The following is a 25,208-nucleotide window of genomic DNA, read 5'->3' on the forward strand; positions in this document are numbered from 1 at the left end:
TTAATCCGAGCATCAGAGAAAAAGAAAATGAAAGTCCCGAGCACATGCGCTTGTTACAGAAAGTTCACACATTTACACACACACATAGACACACACAAAGAAGAGGGCTGCGTCCGAAACCGCCTACAACTCAATAGGTACTGCATTTGAATTTAAACGTACTACTCGCCCGTTAGAAAAGTACGTTCTATACAGTATGAACGTAAAAAGTATGAATGGAATTCGGACGTTCTACATCCGCTATTTTGTCATGGTCACATGATCTACCTGCGTCAATTTCGTCACTTTACTCCCATTCATGAATTCACTCGCAGGGCATTATGGGATAACGCAGCATGCATGGGATGCGCACTCTAGAATCTCACCGGAAGTAGTAAGTCATCCGGGTACTTAGAAATCATAGAATTCGGACATACTACTTGGCTCGCATACTGATTTTAGCGTACTATATAGTATGGAAGTATGTGGTTTCGGACCTTAGAGGAGGTCTTTTAAAGGAGCCGCACCCCATTTTCACTCGTTACAGACACTTGTCAGATTTTATTTTAGAGAGCAGGCAGAAGGTTGACCGACTGTTTACAAAGCAGAAAAGCGCGTGCTTGTACGGGCGTGATGTGAAGCCGATCCGCGAATCGCAGCACATTATGATGATGACCAATTAGACTCACTTGAGGGCGGGCCTTTCAGAGAAACTAGGAAATATATCATATGTATATATGTCGTTTACATGTTAGCCGAGTAGTAGTGTATAATCAACGTGAGATTTGTGAAAAAATAACATGTTTTTCTTCATGTGAAAAATGAGTACACATTGCTTCGCATCTTATAAACACAACCAAGCCTTAAAATGACATTTCGGACCACCCCTACAAATGATACATTGGCCGCATATCCAATCAAGACTTTACCGTCCAAACCAGTTGAAAAGAATCAAAATGCAGTCATGTGACAAAATCTAAATCACTGATGGCCTGCCAGATGTTATTGAACATATTTCCTAAACTGCTTTTCGATTGGTCAGAATTAACATGCTGGAAAAAGCCAATGGAACTTCTGCAAGTAAACAAAGCGGCTGACACAAAATGTTGCTTTTTACTGTGGGTTGACTGCGCTGGCAAATTGTATCCCTGGTCAAAGTATTCTATATAGTTTGTATACATCACTTTAGATTGACTATACATTTCAAGGATAAAGTGCGGCTGTGGCTGGAAAACGGCGAAGGTGCATCACAAGTCACTTCAGGAGGAGGCATGAATTAATTTAGCTAAGCTGCAACATAGTCATCTTCCGGAAATATAACCAATGATCCATCAGATAATGTTTTTCCCCCTCTCTCTCTGTATAAAAATGTTGGTAAAGCGCTATCAACAAATATTTTTCCTCCACATCCCATAATGCACTGGGTAAAAAGTCTAAAAAGGCTCAGTACTTTTTGCGGTTGAGTTTATTAAAGTTTGGATCATGTTCTCACCACAAACAAATCACTCCAGGGTTCTTTTAAAAGGGTGCCGCGTTTTTGGTCTGCATTTGGTGTGCACTTGAGTACGATTGCTACATTCACACCTGCCTAAACGAACAGCACCAAGTAGAAAAACTAACTCTAGTGTAATTCAACCAAACTTAATAAGGCAGGTGTGAAAACACTAGGGATTCCACAGTTCTCAATATAATGTTGAACCGTATGGTACCGTACGGTACCACGGTTCAATACGTGCTTGTGAATTGCAGTTTTCTCGGTTTTGCGTTTAAATAATTTATGTGTGTTTTATATCTCCCGAATTGACTGTGTGTGCCTCTAAATCCATGAGCTGAGATTAGGAAACTCCTCACCGCGAGTAAATATCCGATCACTATGCTCTTAAGTTTGGGGGCGCTTGACTATCATTCCATACTTTAACATGGCGAGCGGCGGTGAAGTGAGGCTGAGGGAACAGTACGAGGAAGCTCCGGCGTCTTTCAAATCTCATTGTGAGGACATTTCGGTCTTGCCGGTAAGCATAATGACAATAAAAGAAAAAACGGTGAACAAAAAATAACTGCGTGCAAGCATTGTTTTACACGTATAACCATGACTGCACATCTGCAGCGCCATCACCCTGCTATATCACTTTCTGAAGCCAGGATAGCAGAGAAGGTAATAAAGTCCTCCAGCTAGCAACAATTCCTTGCTGAATCTACACAACTGGTTCCGAGAGACACATAAAAATAACAAAGGCAGTGTGGGTGTTTATTGCTAAATATTTGCAGCCGTTTTCAGTGATGGGAGATGTGGGCTTTTGTCCTTTTATAAAAAGCACTTGATCTGCGTTACAGACTACAGACTCGCATTTTTTCAGCACCGAGATAATTAGGATGGTTTATTTATGTTTACTGAAGTACAAATATGTTTATTTGAAATGGCCAATTTATCTTTATTAACTTCGCATGTATGTTTATTTTCAAAGTGTACGATTTAATGTGTTCCCCAGTTTGTGCATAGGCTACCAGCAGCTGTGAGATTTCGGTGTTAATTTTTTTTATACAATACACTAGGAACTAGTGTACTTTTCTTGGCTTTTAAGTAAAACAAAATGAGTATTGCAATAAATTGTTTTAATTTTTTTCTCCTTAACCTCTTACTGTTTCTATTGCCTATAGAAAAAAAAGCACACGTGTCAAGCCATGAGAACCGAACCGAAAACCGTGTTAAAAAACCGAGGTATGTGTTGCTAACGTGAGCTAACTGTATTGTTGCATCTCTAGAAAACACCCTTATTCTCAGAGGTAGATTTGTAGAGTGCTGCAATCCAAACCCTTCTAAACATAATAAAAATACATAATATGAAGGTGAACAGTATTTTGCTACTGGACAGTTAGGAAGCATGTTACTCCATTCTAAAGTTGCATTGTGAAAATGACTGTATTTTACAGTATTAATAATAATAATAATAGGTCCTTAAATTTATAAAGCGCTTTTCTGGACACTCAAAGTGTAAAGATATACAGTTGAAGTAAGATTTATAAGCCTCCTTTTGATTTTTTTTTCTTTTTTAAATATTTCCAAAATTATTTTTAACAGAGCAAGGAAATGTTCACAGTATGTCTGATAATATTTTTTCTTTTGGAGAAAGTCTTATTTGTTTTATTTTGGCTAGAATAAAAGCAGTTATTAATTTTTTAAAAAACATTTTTGGGACAAAATTATTAGCTCCTTTAAGCAAATTTTTTTATCGACAATCTACAGAGCAAACCGTCGTTATACAATAACTTGCCTAATTATCCTAACCTGCCTAGTTAACCTTATTAACCTAGTTAAGCCTTTAAATGTCACTTTAAGCTGTATAGAAGTATCTTGAAAAATATCAAGTAAAATATTATTTACTGTGGCAAAGATAAAATAAATCAGTTTTTAGAAAGAAGTTTTTAAAACTATTAGGCTTAGAAATGTGCTGAAACAATCTTCCCTCCATTAAACAGAAATTGGGGGAAAAAATAAACAGGGGCACTAATATTTCGGGGGGGCTAATAATTCTGACTTCAACTGTACATACAATTTCGTAAATACATATACAACAAGACTGGTGCTGTAAATATACAGTACAATGCAGTATTTTTGCTATTTACAGTAAGTTACTGGCAAACTGCTGCAAGTAAGGTACCTGTAGATTCTGAAAGTTGTTAACAGTGTATCAATATACACCAGTGACCACAAACCAGTGTTTATATGTGAAACAAAAAATTAAGCAAGTACGTTCATGTTCATCTTGGTATCCATATGGATAATAAACTTAGTTGGGAGATTCATGTGGACACAATTCGTACTCATATGCCAACAAAAGACCACATAATTAGTAAGGATTTTATTTAGTGGCTAATGTGTAATTTGTAGAATCTCATTTGTACATTTTAGTATGATTTGCTAACTCCCAATTAGAAATAGGGAAGGGGTTTTGGGGCACACTTCCTTTTAAAAAATCATAAGTTTTTATATGGATAAAAATTAGTCCATTTTTTTTGACAATTGTTTAAAAAAAAAGTTACATTTTCTCATGAAATACGGCTTCAACAAAGATGAAATATTCTTGAGTGGTGCAGAACATAATTTTTTTAATCAAGCAGTCATTGAAAACATAATAAGATGTGGTAATTGGTCTGGAAATCTTACAATTCAAGTTAAGACAGGTTAATACTGTATGTCTGCTTAAAAGCATTTAAGATTATTGGGCAAAACATGTATGCATTGAGTCAGTGTATGAACAGTTGCTTTTTAAACAAGCACATGAAATCAAATGTTTTTTTGTTTTTTTTTAAATCCTTTTCTACCAATCTTAATTAAAAAAGTGTTTTTCTTTCCTATTTTTCATGTGTTTTGTTGTCATGATTTAATATTCTTGTCAATGTATGTTAATCCAATAGTCTTTTTTTTTTTACTGTGAACACAAATTTCCCTCTGGACAATAGTGTATTTCAATTTGAACTTCTTTACTGCAGATAAAGCCAAAAACAAAAAAATGTTTTTAAAAAGAGCAGTAGGAAGTCGTTGTTATTTTTGTTATTCCCTCTGGTGCCACAATTATACTGATCAAGAATGCAGTCATTATCTTTTGATTTAATCATTTCTGTTCACAAGATTTTCTCACAGTTTTAGATCAGAGCTGAAAGATGATCAGCTAGAAGTGAAATGCTAAAAGAAACATCTGGCTTTATTCCACTTTTTTGAGTCTGACATATTAAAACAATGATAGTTCATCAATAAATATGCTAACATGGACACCGAAAATCCGATATTAATATGATCAGAGACAATACTCTGATTAAGACTCTACCATGTAAACAGCGATTTTTGATGACATTAATCCGACTAAAGTCATAATCGAACTAAACAGAAATTGAATTAAGATGTGGACTATGCCGATTTTAGTCGGATTATTGAAGTGCAGCACAGACCTTAATAAAACTTTTGCATAAAATGTTCTTGAATGAAAGTGAAAGTGCCAAACTGCAGTTAAACTCGACAAATTAAAAATGAAACAACCAAAAATACATGAAACTCCTGAGGAAATGTGGATTTCACTGTGATGCATTGATGTTGATCAAATTATGTGCTATATGTAAAACGGAATCATAAAAGGGAACATTCAAAAAGCAACTTGTGTAAACGCCTTATTCATATTATTCTGTTATTCAGATTAAAGCAAATAATTTAATTACTGATGTGCATGTAAACATACTCAGTCTTCTTCTAAAGGTGCTGGTTATGCATATATGTGACATCACATGCTACTCTGTATCCAAACAAGCCTTTTTATAGTCTGATTTAATACGTTCTTTATTAGTAATCAAGGTGTCTTAAGGAGGTACAGGTTGTGATTTATTCATATACCTGACATATTAATTTGTTTCCAAGATAAAGCATCTGAGTTTAAGTTATTTATTGGTCCGAATTTTCTAAAAACATCTGGCAAACCTAATGAGTGAAGACGTACATCATTCTCTGGGACCTCTTACACACAGAAAAAAGAGAAAACCAATATGTGTTTAAATATGCTGTGAACTATATACAGTCATTCATTTTTCTTCAGCTTAGTCCCTTATTTCTCAGGGGTGGCTACAGCGGAATGAACCACCAGTTATTGCAGCATATGTTTTATGCAGTAGATGCCATTACAGCCACAACCTAGTACTGGGAAACATCCATACACTCTCACATTCACACACACTCATACACTATTTAGTTTATTCAATTTACCTACAGTAAAGTGGATGTCTTTAGACTGGGGAAACCAGAACATGAGGAGAACATGCAAACTCCATACAGAAATGCCAAATGGCCTAGCTGGGAGTTGAACCAGTGACCTTTTTGATGTGAGGCAACAGTGCTAACCACTAAGCCAATTGTTCCCAAATGGAGGGTCCTGGCTCCCAAGGGGGCCTCAGCGAGCTCTGTGGGGGGTTGCGTCAAATTTATAAAAATAAAAAAAATTGCAGCGGACAATTAGGAGATTGATCATGTTGCTTTAGTTCATTTCATTCCCTGGTTGACCAAAAAATTGGACAAATTTGTAATTCGTCCTCCACAAAAAAAAAAAAAAAAAAAGACCAATCGTCACTGATTCGCCTTCAGCAGCTAATACTATGACCCAAGTATACTGGACCCAGGTGAGAAAGCTCCAAACATTTTGGGTCACAGCGCTAGCAATACTGGAAACACGAAATGCAGGAAATACCCGGATAGTTACCTGAACTATGGTTTTATTTCATTTTCTCGAAGCAAAGAGTCCCTGACCTAGCCACAGTGTATCTGTGCCAAAGTTCTTACTAACAAATGCATGAGACCTTCCAAATTAATAAAACATTTGCAGATGACTTATCCCCAATACTGCGACAAGCCCAGAGCATTTTTTGCAAGAGAATTGACACACACCCAAAATGAGATGAGGGACATCACAGCTACTGACAAGAAACTTATGTTTTTCGTTTACAAATGGCCTACTGATGTTTTGCCTTTATATTTTACATCAGGCTATTATTTGTGCATTAACATATCTAGATATAGTATAAACATACAGTTTGTTTGAAAACAAAATTTTTTGTTATCTTTACAGCAAACTTTTATGGGCGATATTATCATTAAAAGTTACCTTACAATGGTCTTGCAATGTTTTCCGGGGGAAAAGGGGTCTTAGGTAAAAAAAAAAAAAGGTTAGGAACCACTGCACTAAGCCACTGTGCCCCTCGACCTTTATACATTATTTGAAAAAGCCACTGTTTTGCCTGAGTTTTTATTTGGTTGATGTGTCCATCTGTGTGAATTTGGTTAAATGTGGTTGTCGCTCCAACAAATTTTGTAGCTGATTACTGAACACTGACTAACCAGAACAGCATTAAGCATTAAAGGTGAACTGCCAACAAATGTAGCTGGAGTGTGTACTTGGTTAAGATGGTGAACACTCAGTTCTCAGAATCTCACTCTTGTGAAATTATTTTGAGCGTTTCCTGTTATTTCAGAGACGTTGAAAAACTGGGCTTTCGTTGTGTGTTTGAACTTTGAAGCAGTTGTGTAGATTGTATTTAAAGTTAAAAATTAAATAAATGTTTTATAACAGATTAATCATTTGCTTTAACTCACAACATGATTTGGGCTTGAGCATTAGTAAGCTTTTGTGTGTGTGTGATAAATAAAAAAATCCTCTGCCCCAGGTTCTTGCTAATATCTCAAGAGCAATGCCATACAATGAAGGAAAAGCAAAATGAGATCAAAACAGCATCCGTAGCTGATCCAGGGCACTCGCGATGTCACTTATTAACATGTGAGAGGAAAATACATGGCACATGCTGGAAGTTCTCTGGGACAAAAACACATTCTAATGTAGAAGAATGTTCAGTATGATGATGAGCGTGTGAGGGCGGAACGCAGATTATTGAATAAGAGTGGGACGACCCAAACTTGAAGGATGAGTAGGTGAAGATTAATGCTAAATAATTTGACAGTTCTATAATGGCTGATTGTTAGGCAGAACAGAAGCCCGCTGACCACAGATACCAAAAGTAGGCCTATATAGATTCCACAGATGGGGCTGAGCTCACATCAGACCTGTGACTTCACAATATACACTGCTCTCAGATGGTTCCCACTCCTCTTTAGGCAAAAATGTGACCCAGGGTCCTACTTGTTGACACAAAAACAATCGCATCCATAAACTAACACCAACACACACATCAAACACACAAAAGGGACTTGTTTGTAGTTGTATAATCTTAACGACTGCTCAAATATATTATACTAAGAAATTAGGCTATTCATCAAACAGTAAAAGTATCATTGCATCTATTTCATTTTGAACTGACTGCAGGTCCTGGTAACCACTCCTAGTAACCACCAAGCAATGACCTAACAATTAGGGCTGCACAATATATCGTTTCAGCATCGATATCACAATGTGATCATTCGCAATAGTCACATCATGAGCATTCTCAATTTTGAGTCTGGATTATAATTGATCATTTTACAAGTGTTTTGGAGACATGTGACCATGTGAAGGTTTAAAAAGCATTCAGGCCTAAGAAACTGTACCGTTTGCAACTTTGACAAATTATTATCGACTGAATTGTTTATAAAACGAAGACTATGCGGTATTATTTGACATTTAATTATTCAATTTCTGTATACCTAAATACAGCTTAAATAATCAGAAAACAATCAAATGCTGTTTATTTAATTAGTATCTTTTTTACTGAATTTATCAATTCTTGTAGATTGTTTTTTTGTATTTTGTATATGTACTTTAGCCTCCTTGTTAGAGCAACGGGCTCCCATGCGGAAGGTTGCAGGTTCGATCCCATTTCAAAGAGGGATCGAACCTGCGGGATAATGACATGGATTTTATTGAGTAAATAGCTGTCTTTATGTGCTTTATGAAGGCTGAAACCAGCATTGATTCGTTTGAAGCAGTGTCTGAGTCCACTAGATCCATTCAGAGGTGCACCCAGTTATGTGAGGCCATAAATTCATCCAGAAACTATACCTGGGTGATGGAAGCTTTCAACCATGCTTCAGACTAAGGTGATCCTAGTTTGAAGAACTGTTGTCTGTGTCGGGACTCGGCAGGAGGATTTTCCCCCAGGACACCATCAACAGGCGCTATGTCACAATCACTCCCCTACGAAAGAAAATTCCCGATTGTTTACCCAGCGCGAATGTCCACTGAAGTTCATATTTTCCAACTCGAGCAATTCATGCGATACGCATGTTAAGCATATCAATTGTGCAAAACAATCAACTCCCACCGCTTTATTTGCGCGAATCGCGTCATTTGCACCGCCTCATTAGTGCGTATAGGTCTATTCGTGCCTTTGCATTGACTTAAATCACTCATGCTTGATGCTTCTTCCGCGTCTTGTGTGAACGGAGTTTTAGGTTTAGGGTGGTGAGTGTAGTGGAGGCTAGCTAGTGAAGTGCTGTGCAGGTAAACCTAATTTCTCTGACTTCTAACATTAGAGGCCATGGTCTTTAGCCTCCTTGTTAGAGAAACCGGCAGGGTTACATATGCATATGTACTCCCCTACAGAATCATACCAATCAAATTAAATGACAATTCTTCCAAATGTCTTAGTTATTCAACTCGTATAGTGAAATTTTATTTATATTGCAATATATAATTAATATCATGCAGCCCAACTAACAACCACCCAGAACTTTCTAGCAAGTGCCTAGCAACCTCCCAGAGTACCCTAGCAACTATTTAGCAACCACTCACATTACCCAAGCAATCGCACTGCAACAGCCACATTACTACCTACCTATAGTATCCTATCAACTGCCTAGCAATGACCTAAAATACTCTACAAACAGCTTAGCAACACCCTAGCAACTGCACAGCAACCACCCAGAACATCTTAGTAACATTTTCATAAATAAATGAAAAAAAACATGTCACTTACCTGTTTTTAAGAAGATACATGTTTGTACCTAAAGAGTGCATATAGCCACGTTATAGCAACTCTATGTAGTTTTTGGACCTTAAACTGATTTCTCTGATAATGTTCCACACACACACACACACACACACACACACACACACACACACACACACACACACACACACACACACACACACACACACACACACACACACACACACACTCTTTAAAAAATTAAAAATTTAGGGATTTTTCAAAATTGACTTAACAAATCCAAAGATCATTCTCAACTGATTCAATTATATTGCCTCCTGCTGCCAAAAACCTTAATAACCTCTGTAACTCTGTAGTCCGGGTTGGTACACACACACAGTTCTGCACATCTCCTGCCAGTGGGAGAGTATGCTCTGCTTTACAGCATACGTCACATATTTTACATGTAGCTTAGCTAACAGCTGACTTGAAGGAAACAATCTAATATTCAAGTCTCAAAACTAATGCTACAGCAGAACCAGGATGAAATCAAAGAGACAGAGTAATGACATGAGCCCGAACAATAACCGATATCAGATGGGCTTACACTTGGTTTACTTCATGTCTGAACAGTTGTTTTAATGAAGATTATGAATAAATTAAGATTATAACAATGCAAAATGCAGAGGCTATTAGCATAATATGTGTAACAAACATTACTTTACGTTGTTGATAGACATTTTTCCAAAACAAGCTGGGAACGCTTAAGGCTGATTTATACTTCTGCGTCAAACGCCGGCATATGCTACGGCGCTGACGCATAGCCCTTCGCCGTGACGTGCACCTCTCAAAAAATGTAACTACACGTCGCAACTACGCGTAGCGTAAGCTCTGTGATTGGTCGGCTTGGTAGCGCTGACGAGTCTGGGCGGGACCGAGAGCCGAGCGAATGGCGCGAGCGATTGTTTACAAGTCTGGAGTCCCGTGAAGGAGATCCGGATGGAAAGTTTTGTTTTGTGTTTACCTCATAGTTAAAGTTGTTGCACATCCGCCGGTTCCTGCCTCAAAATGAGCGAGTTTAAGCCACTTGTACATCCCGAATGTGTTCAGGAAAAGCAAAAAAGCAGCGAAGAAACTAGACACAGAGGAACATTTACACTGCCAACTAGCGTTTCGGAAGTGTTAATGCAGACCAACAGAGACAGCACGCAGAAGTATAAATGCACAGCTACGCGCGTTGCATGCGCCGTTGGTTACGCCGGTCACCTGACGCAGAAGTATAAATCAGGCTTTATACAGCAACTGTATTCACAGTACCGGTAGTGGACAATTACACTTTTCAACCACACGGGAGAGTGTGAGCAAAATGTTGCATAGTGTTGTTGCTTTAAATTTGTCTTTAAACAGATGTTAAGATCGTCCTTTTCCCCTTATTGTGACATACCTTCAATTGAAACTCTTTCCGAAATGAGAAAAAAATGTGGGCGGTGCACAATTGAATCCCTTGAGAACCGATTGGATCATTGGAAGATGTGTATTACTGAGAAAATGAAGGAAGATTAGAATGCCAGTTTGTAGTCAGTTGTGGAGGATTTTACTGTCTCTGATGCAAAATATTTTGATGCCTGATGATAACGAGAACGAGGAGCTAAGCTTTGCAGTGATAGCCCCACACTATGGACATTCGTATGACCAGATGTATAGAATAAATTCTGGTATTTGATAAAGGATTTTGAGGGCAAATTTTTTATTTATTATATATATATATATATATATATATATATATATATATATATATATATATATATATATATATATATATTACAAAATAATGAAGTGTTTGAATGTGTAAATTTGAACAAGCACTAATATACATACATTTGACATTTTGATTTGAAGTGACTTTAAGGTACATATTAGTCAGGGTGTGAATTATACATTGGCGATCAGGGTGTCAATTATTTTGTTAAGTTTTCGGTGAATTAAATTTATCTATTTATTTAAATAACATCAAATTTGTTACTAAGATGTATTTAAGTTTTCAGTGTTTTGATTGATATTAAATGTATTCTGATTATTTCAGAGGATACCAGCTCAAACTATTCAAATTATGCATCCAACTTTACTTTAAGGCTATATGTAAATATAAATACCTATTTTGAAAAAACAAAAACTGTCTTGTGAGCACTTATGATATCCATTGCTGCTCTAGATCTGCTTGTTTAGACACTGTTGAATAATTCTTGCAAAGACTGATTTGTGCGATTATGCATGAACCCCTAAAATGGTATAAACCTTTATCAGGGAGGTCAAATTTATATTTGTTTTATTTATTACTTTAATTAATAATATTATTATTTAAGATACAGATCAGGGAAAACTATTTCTCACTATTAAAGAGCTGACGCCCCTATAAATCTTGTTTTGATGTCCTTCAGGAAGGATCAAGCAATAATTAGGGAAGTCAATCCCCTTAAACCCCACCCTGATATTAATACCAAAAACAATGTTTTAGTACTTTTTTGAAAAGGTATTTTTGAAGCAGTGACAGCTTTTTAACTTATATTTTTAAAAAGTGTATAAATCACCCAGCAATTACACTAATATCCATCATATCAACTCCCTAGCAACTAGTTAACATTGCAACAACTAAGCCTTAGCAACTGTCTAGCATGATTGGACCCAGAGTACTCCAGCAAACACAGACAACTCAACAGCCTAGCCACATAGCTAAACTACTTCAAATCCAACTATTTAAACTACAAAATATTTAAAGTAAGGGGGTTTCAACAAAGAAACGTTAAAACACGTTCTATCTTTTACAACTAATAAACAACTATTTATTTACATTTTAATCTCTAAATATTAGACAGAAATGAGCATGTGAGTTTTGCTTTTTTAAAGAAAACCAGAGTACAATGGCTCCATATTTAACGAAGCACGTGCAGATTACCTGAACCATAAGCGATGAAAACTTCTATAAACGACATGGGAATTTACAGGATTAAACACCGTTGTGCAGAATCAAGAGTTCTCACACGAGTCACTTTCTTTGGTTTGTCATCTCAGCCAGCACAAATTGGGACACAGCGGTCTCTAGTGGTCACACTGGAAAATTTTCCTTTGAGTAGAATAGTTTTTATTACTAAGTTCAATAAATGCTTAAAAATAAAATATATTTATATAAGCAAATGAACAATTCAAGTAAAAAATAATACAAATTTTACTTTATTAGATATTAAATTATAAAAAGAAAACTTAAATTATGCTTAATAATATAATATAAACTTAATAATATAAATAAATACATTATTTATTAATGGCCATCAATCAGATTAAGTTTCCCTTTAATACACTAAAAAATATCAATAATATATATATATATATATATATATATATATATATATATATATATATATATATATATATATATATATATATATATATGTATATATATAATAACTACAAATAACTTAATGTGCAATAACTTTTTTCCCTCAGTTTAGTCTCGTTTATTAATTAGGGGTCACCACAGCAGACTGAACTGCCAACTTATCCAGCAGATGTTTTACACAGCGATGCCCTTCCAGCTGCAATCCAGAACTGGTAAACATCCATACATATTCACATGCACACATATACACAACGGCCCATTTAGTTTATCCAATTCATCTGGACTGCATGTCTTTGGTCTGTGGGAAAAACCGGAGCACCCGGAGGAAACCCATGTGAACAAGGAGATTACATACAAATTCAGACAGTAATGCCAACTCACCAAGCCGGGACTCGGGTCAGAGACCTTCTTACTATGAGGGGACACTGACAACCACTGAACCACCATGCTGCCCTATAGGGAGAAAAAAACTATCAGAAATAAACATTTAAAGTCAAATATAAGTTCAAGATCTTTGCCTAATAAATAATTGTCTCTGAAAACATACCTTTCAATAGTTTGGAAGCAATAATGTTTCTGAATGCTTTATGCAATATCTTATCATCAGCAATACATTTTATTTGATGAACAACGTATTAAAAGCTACAATTTATTTGTTTTAACATATTTTAGATTTGCTTTTTGTTTATTGATTACTTATTTTTCATGCAAAGATGGTAAGTGAGAAGGATGACAATTTAACCCACAGATTCACATATTGCTGTTTATCACAGCTTAAACAAACAAACAAGCAAACAAACAAACAAAAAAGCCAGATTTAAAAAAAACATTTTAAATATGTTTTCAATTATAATAAACATTTTCATTTTTAAATTTAATTTATTCAATTCACTGTGGCGACCCCGGATTAATAAAGGGACTAAGCCGAAAAAAAAAAAATTAATGAATTTTCAATTATAAGAAAAATAAAATGTTTCTTGAGCAGCAAATCAGCTTATTTCAGAAAAATATCTGCAGGATCATCTGACAGCTTTGGCAAATTGCCATCTTTGAAGATTTTGCTTTGCCATCACAAAAAATAAACTACAAATAAAGTTTACAAATAAATACATATTTAAACTTATTAACACAGAAAGAAGTTACTTTAAACTATATCAATATTTCTGTTTGACTGTAGTTTTGATCAAATAAATGCTGCCCTTTGATGAAATAAATATTAAACATATTAAAACTGCTATGTTCAAATTTTGATTTCACATATATATATATATATACATACATACACACACACACACATATATATATATATATATATATATATATATATATATATATATATATATATATATATATATATACATACATATATATATATATATATATATATATATATATATATATATATATATATATATATATATATATATATATATATATATACATACATACATACACACACACACACATATATATATATATATATATATATACATACATACACACACACATATATATATATATATATATATATATATATATATATATATATATATATATGTGTGTGTGTGTATATAAGCAAAACTTTATTTATATATATATATATATATATATATATATATATATATATATATATATATATATATATATATAAAGTTGTGCTCATATTTAAAGCATTAGGGGTCATTAATGGTCGCCACAGTGGAATGAACCACCAACTTATCCAGCATATGCTTTACACAGCAGATGCCATTTCAGCTGCAACCCAATACTGGAAACATACACACTCACTCACACTCATACCCTATGGCCAATTCAGTTAATTCAATTATTCTATACTGTGTCTTTGGACTGTGGGGGAAACCGGAGCACCCGGCGGAAACCCACGCAAACACGACGAGGACATTCACTCTCCACACAGAAATGCCAACTGACCTTCTTTCTATGAGGCGACATTGCTAACCACTGAGCCACAGTGTCGCCCCTAAGGGAAAATATATTTGCTTTAATCAAATTGAAAACAAGTGCATTAAAAGAGAGTACATCTTAAAAGGACGTGTTTAGCATTGCGTGTTAATACTCCTTGTTCTACACAGGTGCATTAAGATCTCGCACATGCGCCTTGGCATCAGTGCAGTCTGCAGCAGTGTACGTCCTGCGCGTGCCCACCAGACTCAAGCAGCGAGGCGTCACAACAAAGCTGGTAAGCAATGCACAGGTACAGCATATTTAATACAGAGAGCATAAGGCAGACATAATCTAAATTATGGCATTAAATGTTTTTCCTAAGCGTTGCGACGTAAATCTCCGTTGTGTTGTCAGAGAGCACTTGGGCTAACTGCGCGTGCAGTTTTAATAATTGTGGCAAGTATTAACGCTATTAAAAACAAACATGGATATAAGGGGCTTAACCTAAATGCACGTCGAAGCAACGTGAAGCGTGTGTTTGTGACCTTAACCTACCCCGTCAGAAACTGCTTAGCGACAGTGCCAAACGGGGTTTGTTTTATTTAAAGGGCTGTCAGACATCGCAACATGTGCGCTCTGACTGCTCAACAGACATGTTTACGCGATAATACCCCATTTAAATACTTTAACGTAATCGCTAAGCAATGCATTATGTGGTGTAGTAAATATTTGCGCAGCAGTATAATTTTAAATAGGCCTGTATGATATTATAAACCGCTGCTTGCGTGTTTAATCGATTACCCGCATATGTACATGAATGCGGCAGTTATGGGTGCATTACGTTATTTATTGACCATTGAAGACAATTGATTCGCGCGTTGTCATTGTTTTGACAGTGTGTTGTTTGTTTACTTAATTGGGACGCCCTGTGAATGTGACCCCAAAGTGCGTCTGTGAAATGAGATTATTAATATTAGCTTGGCTAAGGTTGTCTGACCCCACCCACACCTCCACAGGTAGACTACAAATTGTAACTTCTTTTACGGTCTGTAGATCTTCAGCCACGTGTGATTTCATTTTGTAATACAGCAACGTTTATGGATATTGCATATAATATATGAAATTACACCAGATATCTGTCATTTTACATAAATTATTCAGATATCAAATTGAATTGATAATGTGGTCTCACTAAACGTGTTGGAAAAACACTGCTGTGTGGTGTGTTTTCCCTACAATTTGCTCAACTCATCTTATTGTCCTACCTGTGTTTAAATTAAGAGCCATTGACGGTATTATGATTTCTTAAGTAATTTATGCTTAGCTGTTATTCGCTCATTAATTAATGATGAGATTGCTTTTATGACAGTGTGTTTCCCTGGTTTAGTAAAAGTCGCTTTTTTATCTGACACCCAAATATTAAATTATCCATTACACAGACAACAGACGTACATTCTGACATAAATCGATACAGTGCTTAGCATATATAAGTACACCCCTCACAAATCTCTCTTTTAAATTAATATTTTTAATAAGAAGATATACAATGTTATATTTGTGCATATACATTAGATTAGTCTGTACTAAAGCCAAATCCTTTGCTTATTTAACAAAATAACTTACGATAACGGTCCAAAAATGAGTACACCCAAATTTATGTGTTGTAGAAAAATATTAATAAAGAGGAAAAATCAAGAGAAAAAAAATATGGAAAAACTTGGTTGAATTTTTGTAGGTTGTAATTTATCTTTTGCAATATTTTGCTTGATTTAAATTGTATCATCTTTCAATTTCCTAATATGTTTGGTGACTAAAATTTTATTTTTATTTTAATATATCTGTTTGATAAACATTGCATTTATTAACAGAGAAATGGATACAAATATTCATTTTTAAAATGGGGATGTACTTAATTTTGCAGAGCACTGTACATATTGTCATTTTAGTGCAGATTTGCCTTATTTTTATCTTTGAACGCTTTGTTCTTGGGGTTAGTTCAACCAAAAATTAAAATTCTGCCATCATTTACTCAACCTCTACCTGTTCCACATAACATATATTTCGACTTGTACAAAACATATCAATAAATTAAGTTTTCCTTTTAACCAACAGGGGGCCTCGCCTGCAAATCCAAGATAGAGGACAATTAAGACATGTGGAGATCATATAACAGTAAGTTCGTTTATATCAGGGGTGTGCAAACTTGTTCCTGGAGGGCCGGTGTTCTGTATAGTGTACCTCCAACTTCCTTCAACACACCTCCCTGGATGTTTCTTGTATAAGAAAGAGCTTGATTAGCTGGTTCAGGTGTGTTTAATTGTGGTTGGAACAGAAAAAGATAGATAGATAGATAGATAGATAGATAGATAGATAGATAGATAGATAGATAGATAGATAGATAGATAGATAGATAGATAGATAGATAGATAGATAGATAGATATTTTCCATGTTTTGGACAATAATAACACTGTAAAATTCTTCAGTGTTATCACTGGCATATTCATATTTTTCAGGTGTGGAAGAAAAGAAACATACTATGCCAACAGAGGTTTTCCTTCAAGATGCTCATCACTCTGATGAAGCTGCACTTCATAGCATCTCAGAGCAAGAAAATTGTGAGACAGAAAGAGGAATAGAGGGAGGAACTGATGAGAAGATGGATTGCAAAGACAAACAGAACACCCAATTGTTCCAGAGCACAAGCCAGCCTGTGTCCCCAAATCTAGCTAATGAAAATCAAGCTTGTCAGCCAAGTCTGACTGAGCATGCAAGCATGATTACACAGAAATATAGGACTGATTTGCCTTTAAATGTCATTAAGGCTGACCTTGACCCTGGTAGTAAACCCCAGGGGGAAATAGCCTGTCCTCGCTGTGAGAGAAGGTTTACGAGTAGTCAAGACCTTGACCGCCACATACAAACACATGCTCTTTCAACATACCACACACAGCGGTTTAAATGCAGTCGATGCAGAAGGACCTTCAGTACATTGTTTAGTCGTCGACGACATGAGAAAAGACATGAAAATGGAAATAAAAAGATAGATTCTCACATAAATACAGCTTGCACTGCTAATCAGAATATCCCTGGCAGAGGTGAGCCTTTGAAAACATCACTAAACCCAGAGCCAAAGAAATGCATTAATGCAGCTGATGCTGAACAAAAGAATGATAAAAACAGTGATATAAAAGCCTCACACATCTGCAAGTACTGCAAAAAGGCATTTAGGACTTATATTAGTCAAAGAAGACATCAGTGCAGGATCCATGAGCGCCAGCTTCTTCCTAGAGGAGAATTTAAGAAAGTTACAGTAACTCAAGAATCTGAAGTACAGCAGCTTGTTGAGACAGCACAGGATTCCCAGACTGCTACCCCTGAACATACAGATATTCAGGAAAGGGAGTACATGGTTGACATCTCCAGTAATATCTCTGAAAACCTCAGCTTCTACATAGATGGTAAAATTGTCTCAACAAGCGCTGTAAGTAACTGCGAGGTGATAGAGATGAACTCTGGGGGCTCTGCTGTCATTGGATTGAATGCTGTTATAATCAGTCCAGCTCAAATAACACAAGCTCTTAAATTAGAAACTAGTACCAGCAGTTTTACCAGTGACCCTTCTGAACAGCCCTCAACCAGGCGTAGGACGTCAACTCCACCTTTACTCCCACAAATAAAAACAGAATTAGAGTCTGAATCCATCCTGAGCACCTCATCGTCTTCCTTGTCAACTTTAACTCTGGCTTCTACATCTGGAGCTCCACTAGTCACTGCTCATTTACCTCAGTCCATTGAGACAGTTGCCTTTTCCAAAGAAAAAACTGTTTATCTGTCACCCAAACTCAAGCAGCTACTTCAAAACCAAGATGGAAGTAAATCAACATTTGCACTGATTGCTGATGGCCACAAAATGAGTCCACCCTTATCTCTGACTGTTTTACCAGCAACAACAACAGCTGCTAAATTTAAGAGGAGGACAACTTCCCCTCCAAGCTCACCTCAGCAAACCCATGATCTGAGTGTAGAAGATCAGGATCAGGATTCTACAAAAGCAAAGATCCCAAAAATGGAGAGCTATGGGTTAAACCTCTTGAGCGATGAAGAAACAGAGCCTTTGAATTCACCCATGGATAGCTCAAATGAAGCTCAAATGCAGCAACAGATCTTGCCAATGGACTGCTCATTATTAAGAACTGGTGGAAGCTCCTGTAATCAACAACCACTAGACCTCTCTAACTCTGTGGGTAAGAAAGAAGGAAATGAAGAATTTGTGGAGTCCATTCTGGACTTGAGTATAAGTGGAAAGAATTTAGACTATGACTCAGCAGGCATCTACCTTTCTCAGTCTACTTTGAGGAAGAGTAAACCTAACTCTAGCATGCTTAAAAAGGTGCTTATGAATGAGTATGGTGGGGTAGATATCCCTTCTGTTGAGGATCCAGCTGGTGCTGGAGTCTTCAGTGTTAATGACATAACAAACATTTCTGTTGTGGCAGTGTCTGATGCAGATCTACTAAACCCTGAAAAGCTTTTGTTTGAGTTGGCTCTTCCTCCTGCCTCCATCAATTCGACCCCTCCATTGCTCACTCCTATCAATATTCATCCAGGGCCCCAAGTCCCTCCGACTCAGTCTTCACCTTCTTCATCCCCAACCTTTGTATCCTTCCTTTCAAATCCAACAGTGGAACCCAGTAAGGACATTCAAACTCTTCATTCTACCATCTTGGTACCTGATAGTGTACCACCCACAGGGTCTGACGAAGGCTGCATTGATAATTCTGTACATCTCTCACAGGGTGATCTGAATATGACAATCCCTGACTGGGTATCCTCTGCAACTGGTGCTCTGGAAACTCTAATACCTGCAACCCATTCTCTGAGCTTACAAAGTCCTCAATGGGTCACTGATCCTTGTGAACTAGCTCAAAGAACATTAGTTGTAGACTCTGTTTTGGCTTCTGATTCCCAGATATTTTCTCCATCTTTGCCTGTAAACCAGTCCAACGTCACATCTTTGGCCTTTCCCCCAAACACTGTTATCATTGAGTATACAGTTGCATTACAATCTACAGAAAATATTCTCCCAGTTCTCCAAGCTAATTCTGTTCAGAATCTTTCAGATAAAATTCCTGTTGATGCATTAAAAGAAGACCATTATGTCTCATCTGAGCCACAACCTCTTAGTCCAGAAACCAACCTATTGCCAGAAACTTCCACACAGCTGGCACCCGCAGAACAGACATTAAGCTTTACAAATGATACACCAACCCTTTCTGCTTTAACCAGTGTTTTGAAAGGAGAAAGCAACAAGGAAGGACAGGAAGATTTTGAGCCCTCTGATTGTTCTAAGCAAGTAAACAAAGTCAAAGAGGAATTACCTTCCATGCAACCTTTTTGCAAGAACTTTACATGCAATGTTTGTGAAAAGCCTTTCCAGTCAATGAAGATTCTCAGTCAGCACATCAGCGAACACTCTAAGGAGTGGCCCTATAAATGTGAATTTTGTGTGCAGTTGTTTGAGAGCGACACAAGCTTGCTGGAGCACCGTTCCAGTTATCACGGCATTGGTAAAATTTATGTCTGTAAAACATGTTCTAAGGAATTTGCATTCCTTTGCAATTTGGAACAGCACCAGCGCGATCTCCATCCGGGTCAAGAATGCTTGCATTCTGATGTAATACATGGTAAGTTAAGACCTGAAAACCATAACAGTCCTAAAACTGAGACATCTGATCCAGGCATCCCAATTGCAGAACTTAAGCAAGAATCTGAAAACTCAACCTCAAAAGTGGAGGAGAATGAACTGGACAATACCTCTGAAGAGCTGTTCACAACGATTAAAAGCATGGCATCTGGAGGTGTTAAACCAAAAGGCATAGATGTACGCTTGGGCATTAACCAACACTACCCAAGCTTTAAACCTCCTCCATTTCCATATCACAATAGGACACTTACTGAGACAACATCTGCATCAGCCACCAACTTTACCACCCACAACATCCCTCAGACCTTCAGCACGGCCATTCGTTGCACTAAGTGTGGTAAGAGCTTTGACAACATGCCTGAACTGCACAAGCACATCTTAGCCTGTGCTAATGCAAGCGACAAAAAGCGATACACTCCTAAAAAGAACCCTATACCACTCCAGCAGTTTGCAAAATGCCAACATGGTGTTTTATCACCTGCAAAGTATGTTAACAGTAGGCATAATCTCTATCAAAAATTTGGACAGTTGAAAAAACTGAACTTTCACGAATCACCCGTTAAGATAAAAATGAGTATCTTGAATAAGAAGAAGTCTCAGCTGGTGCAAAGGGGTAGGCCTGCTGGAGGGAGAAAGGCCTTTGCTCAGGGTGACCTGAATGTTTTTGCATGCCCTCATTGCAGCAGAGAGTTCACATACAACGCTAGCTTAAAGAAACATGTAGCGTTTAGCTGCCCCATGAGGCCGGCCAATAGAAACTCGAAGAAGAGAACATTGAGTATCGTTTCAACCCAGGAGAACAATGGGAACCTTCAGAGACAAATTGCAAATATGAGCTCAAAACCACATGGGTCAACCCATGGGCCAAAAACTATAACAAAAAGTCAGATCATTAAGCAAAATGAAGCAGTTGTTACCACTCAGGATTTTAGGCTCAAAAGGTCTACCATTCTGTCAACATCTGTGGTTGAACCCAGTAAAAAACGCAAGCCTATTTTAAGCAGTGGGTTTGCACCGCAGTTGGCTTCAAATACAATAGAACTCTCCCCTGAAGCTCAGGTTAACTCTCAGGAGCCAGGTGTTGGTGTACATATCTTACGTAGAAAAATGGAGCTGAGAGTTGGTGATGTAAAGCCCAGAAGAGAGGACCATATGTCTCAGAGGCTGAGAGAGAGAGTTGGAGGACCTGTTACTCGCAGCGTCCAGCAAGCCACCACCACAACAACAGTCCTGAAACAGCCAGACAGTCACAACATCATGCGTCCCGTCATTCTAGAAGTCAAGAAATGAGAATTATGAAATGATTATGATGTCAACAACGTTTTCCTAAATGCTTCCTTAGTTAAACACTGTAAATATGGTCCATCTAAATATTGGACCTTGTTTAAATTCATGCAAAATGATGGGTAACATGAGATTGACCTTTGTTTTTTCTGGTCATTTACATTGTATGTTTTATGACATGTCATTATTTAATGATAAGAGAACTCAATCAACATATCAACGTTTGCACATGCTTTTGCCATGACAGAGGGCGCTGTTTGGCTTTACACTTTTCATGTGCACCTTACTGTAGTTTTGACATGATTTGAGGAGATGGTTTAGGTGTTTTAGATTTAAGTCTAACAGAAATATAGATGATCAAAATTGGAAAACATAAATATCAAGCCCAATGTCATGTTAAATCAGAGTATGCATGTTTTAAAAATGCTTGAAAAGTTAAGGGATTGAGGGGGCGGGGTTTGTGCACTTTATGCTGTAGTTCTTTTTTGCTGGTGTCAAAATATATGGCAATACATTTAATCATTGACTACTATTTATTACTGTACATATTCTGTGTTTAACCGAAGGTCTGTGAGTTTCACACTCAAAAAAGGTAACCGTTATAGTAACTTGCTTCTATTTTTGTAGATTGTGATTTTTGTGTTTTATTTATTGTATAAATAGTTTGGTCTATTCATGCATGTCAGAGTTTTCATGTATGATTGATAGTGTGATGGTTTATTTATTGGATTCTGCACTGTACCAGAAAAACAGGAGAATTAATAAAGGATACTGTTTACTTGAAAACACCAGGACATTAATAGGCAGAAAAAAAATTAAGTCCTATTCACAAGGAAGATTAATAAATAGTGTTAAAAGTCTCTCTCTTTGCATTTTTTGTTAATCTGAAATCAGATTTGAGTCCCCATTTGGTGTATCGATTAAATGATTTATGACATAAGACAGGCTACTGTTATATTGTGCTTCACTTATTCTTTGCTGATGGTAAACATGGTATTAAACTAAACAGAAATTCCTAATAGGATCAGCGATTGCCAATCATTGTGATACAGATATGTGTTGTAGTAGATCAAAAAGGCTGTTCCTTATTTAAGTCTACTGTAATAAGAACAAGTTAACGGGTGAACACGAAGGCAAATATGTACACTGTGAAATACACTATGATGGATTGTTTGGACTGAAAATGTTACCAAAGCTTGCAAGCATTAAGTCACTTAGGCTACTTTGTAATCTATCAAAATTGATCATATATCTGAACTTGTCTTTTGTACTATAAGTAGTCATGACATGTTACAAAGGATCCATTGTCATTTTGTTAGAAATTGTGATAGTGGTGTAAATTTCAGCACAAACCAACTTTAATCTTTATACTATTGTAAGCCTACTGACATTTATTTTGTAATATTGTTCACATTTTTAACCCCCTGTTAATCTCCAGATAAAAATAACATTTCGTTGTAAATGTGATTTGGAAAGAGGTAAAATACTGTTGAACATCTCCAGAGTTTAGTTGCATTAATATACTTGTTCTTGAATGATTAAACTACTCTGTTTTAAAGTTCATTTGATGGATTTGTGTTTGTTCAATTGACAAACTGCTTCATAAACACTTAAATGTACCAGTTTTTAAATGTATTAGCACTCACAAGCCTTATAAACATTATCTGAATTGGGATAGTGCATTTTGTATTTCTTAATTTGACAACAATTTATTTGGTCATTTAAAAATCTATCAATGAAATCAAAATGCTTTTAAAAAAACATGACATTGCTTATTGATTAGTCCACTATTGTACAATGTTTATTTACACATTAAACCACAGATTAAACCAGAGAAAGTGGAGATGCAAATAAACCACAATCAAATTTCTTTTCATAAAATGTAGAGCTGATTATTCAGAAAAATCCTAAATGTAGGAAATATGGACCAGTTTGAGTTATGCGAACAATAACAATGGCCCTATTTATTTCCTGATTTACATTTTGAATTTCCATAGCTTCCAAGAATTAAAAAAAGTCCACATATTGCTAAATAATGTTATGGCAGCCGTTTTTAACATTAAGAATTTGTCAAATTGTCTCTTGTTACAGTTATGAAGTAGTTTGGCAACAAGCAGGAAATGTTCATGGGCCAGTGACATCGTCACAATGAAACGGTCTATATGTATAATTATTATACACTTCACACGCACGACTTATTTCTATGTTAACAAGCTTAGAGCCAATACATTATAATGTGGTGTAAATGATGTTTTACAAAAAACATCCACTGAGTGGCAGCATTGACTTGCCGCATAATCGCAGCACCGCCACATTTACATCACCTCGCCCACATCACTGGCGTCTTGTACTTTTCATTGTTTAGAAATGATGTATTTGTAACCAATTTGATTAAGAAAAACTTACATTTGTCCATCAGATCAAATGACATAGGTAAGGTGAGAGGGTCACCTTTCTTAAGGCTGACCGATGTGCAATGTAGGTAAAGATATATGAGAAATAAATAACATGTATCACGCCATAACGGTTCCGCCCCAAAAGTATTTAATGAAATCTGATTGGCTAAGGAATTTGGCGCTGGGGGTTGATGGACGTGTTATGTCGAAATAAGGCGGGACAAACGGGTGAAATAAGGATTTTACTGCACCGTTCTATTACAGTGTGAACTTTCCTGATCATATTTCACAGCGTAGAGAGAAAATTTCATTTGAGTCAGCTTTGATTTTACTTAAACACCTCTCTTATTTACCAGCCAGATTAATGGCTTTTATATGCTGTAATGCCTATTCTCTCCCCCCCCCCGCCCCTCCCGTCTCTCTGGGAGTAAACAAAGCCGAAGTGGGTCATTTGTTGCGGTATGAAAATATTAAGGGTTCTGCATCCCTGAAACGCATTTTGTGAACAGCCTTGAGTTATATGTCGGTCATTAAAACACAGCAGGATTTAAACAAAACCTAGACGTTGCTATGAGGCATAGTTATACATTGACCCAAAATGTCTATCCTGATAAACTATCCATATCCACTTACAAGAAATTGATCATTGTTTAGTTGTTAGGGGGATGCCACAGCACCAAGAAAGCGCGAGTCGAGCAACACAAAAGAGCGAGGATGCGCCTCGGACGCGCTCATTCTCCGCCTCCACGGGCGTGGGGATTCTTCTCTCAACCGCTTTTTCTTTGACCGTTTCAACACGTAGCATGAGTGAGACAGAGGCGTTGATATCCAAACTAAACCAAACCAAACCTCCCCGCGCCCGGTCTGAACCGGTTCGGGGGCAGTGCGCGCTCTTGCGGACTCCCTCCCTCTCCCGTCTCTGAAATATCTGCCACGCGCTCACACATGCACAGAAAAATCCTAGCATTGAGCGAACACGCGCGCGTTCACGCATACGTCAAGCCCTCCCCTCTGCCTCGTTCCCTTCGCATCTGCCATTGGCTCGCGGGGACTCTTCGAGCCTCCTCTTGTTCTCTTTTCTGATTGGATCGCGCCTAAGACTCTAGTCGATGCGAGTGCGAAATCTGCTCGCTCATTGGCTGGCGAGGGCCG

General features: G+C 36.8%; 2 protein-coding genes and 1 long non-coding RNA gene across 6 annotated transcripts in view; 1 reads left to right on the plus strand and 2 right to left on the minus strand.

Moving 5' to 3' along the window:
- The window catches only part of kazna (kazrin, periplakin interacting protein a), a 154,683-nt gene extending 129,813 nt beyond the window's left edge, over window positions 1-24,870 (minus strand). For 2 of the 3 annotated variants that reach the window (XM_087262553.1, XM_087262552.1), the window contains exons 1-3: window positions 24,690-24,870; window positions 21,476-21,648; window positions 13,148-13,219 (exon numbers count right to left, since the gene is read on the minus strand). Coding sequence is in view for 1 of the 3 variants with exons in the window: in XM_087262552.1 (XP_087118678.1) it covers window positions 13,148-13,213 (66 nt within the window). In the remaining 2 variants the exon portion in view is untranslated. The remainder of the gene's footprint in view (window positions 1-13,147; window positions 13,220-21,475; window positions 21,649-24,689) is intronic. The other variant, XM_087262548.1, reaches the window with a different exon arrangement.
- LOC147842651 (uncharacterized) overlaps window positions 1-25,208 on the minus strand; it is a 464,331-nt gene that overhangs the window by 356,958 nt on the left and 82,165 nt on the right. The gene's annotated exons all lie outside the window — the stretch shown is intronic.
- Window positions 14,875-23,223, plus strand: prdm2a (PR domain containing 2, with ZNF domain a). 2 transcript variants are annotated; one of them, XM_087264823.1, is made up of 3 exons: window positions 14,934-14,966; window positions 16,784-16,843; window positions 17,186-23,223. In XM_087264823.1, the coding sequence occupies exons 2-3, from the start codon at window positions 16,825-16,827 to the stop codon at window positions 21,664-21,666; spliced, it is 4,500 nt and encodes a 1,499-aa protein (XP_087120949.1). In that variant the 5' UTR covers window positions 14,934-14,966; window positions 16,784-16,824; the 3' UTR covers window positions 21,667-23,223. The 2 variants fall into 2 exon arrangements, with proteins under 2 accessions (XP_087120950.1, XP_087120949.1); XM_087264824.1 differs by lacking the exon at window positions 16,784-16,843 and having other exon boundaries at window positions 14,875-14,966.

The sequence above is a fragment of the Danio rerio genome, chromosome 8, assembly GCF_052040795.2.
Source record: "Danio rerio strain M-AB ecotype USA chromosome 8, GRCz13ab, whole genome shotgun sequence".
Lineage (NCBI taxonomy): Eukaryota > Metazoa > Chordata > Actinopteri > Cypriniformes > Danionidae > Danio > Danio rerio.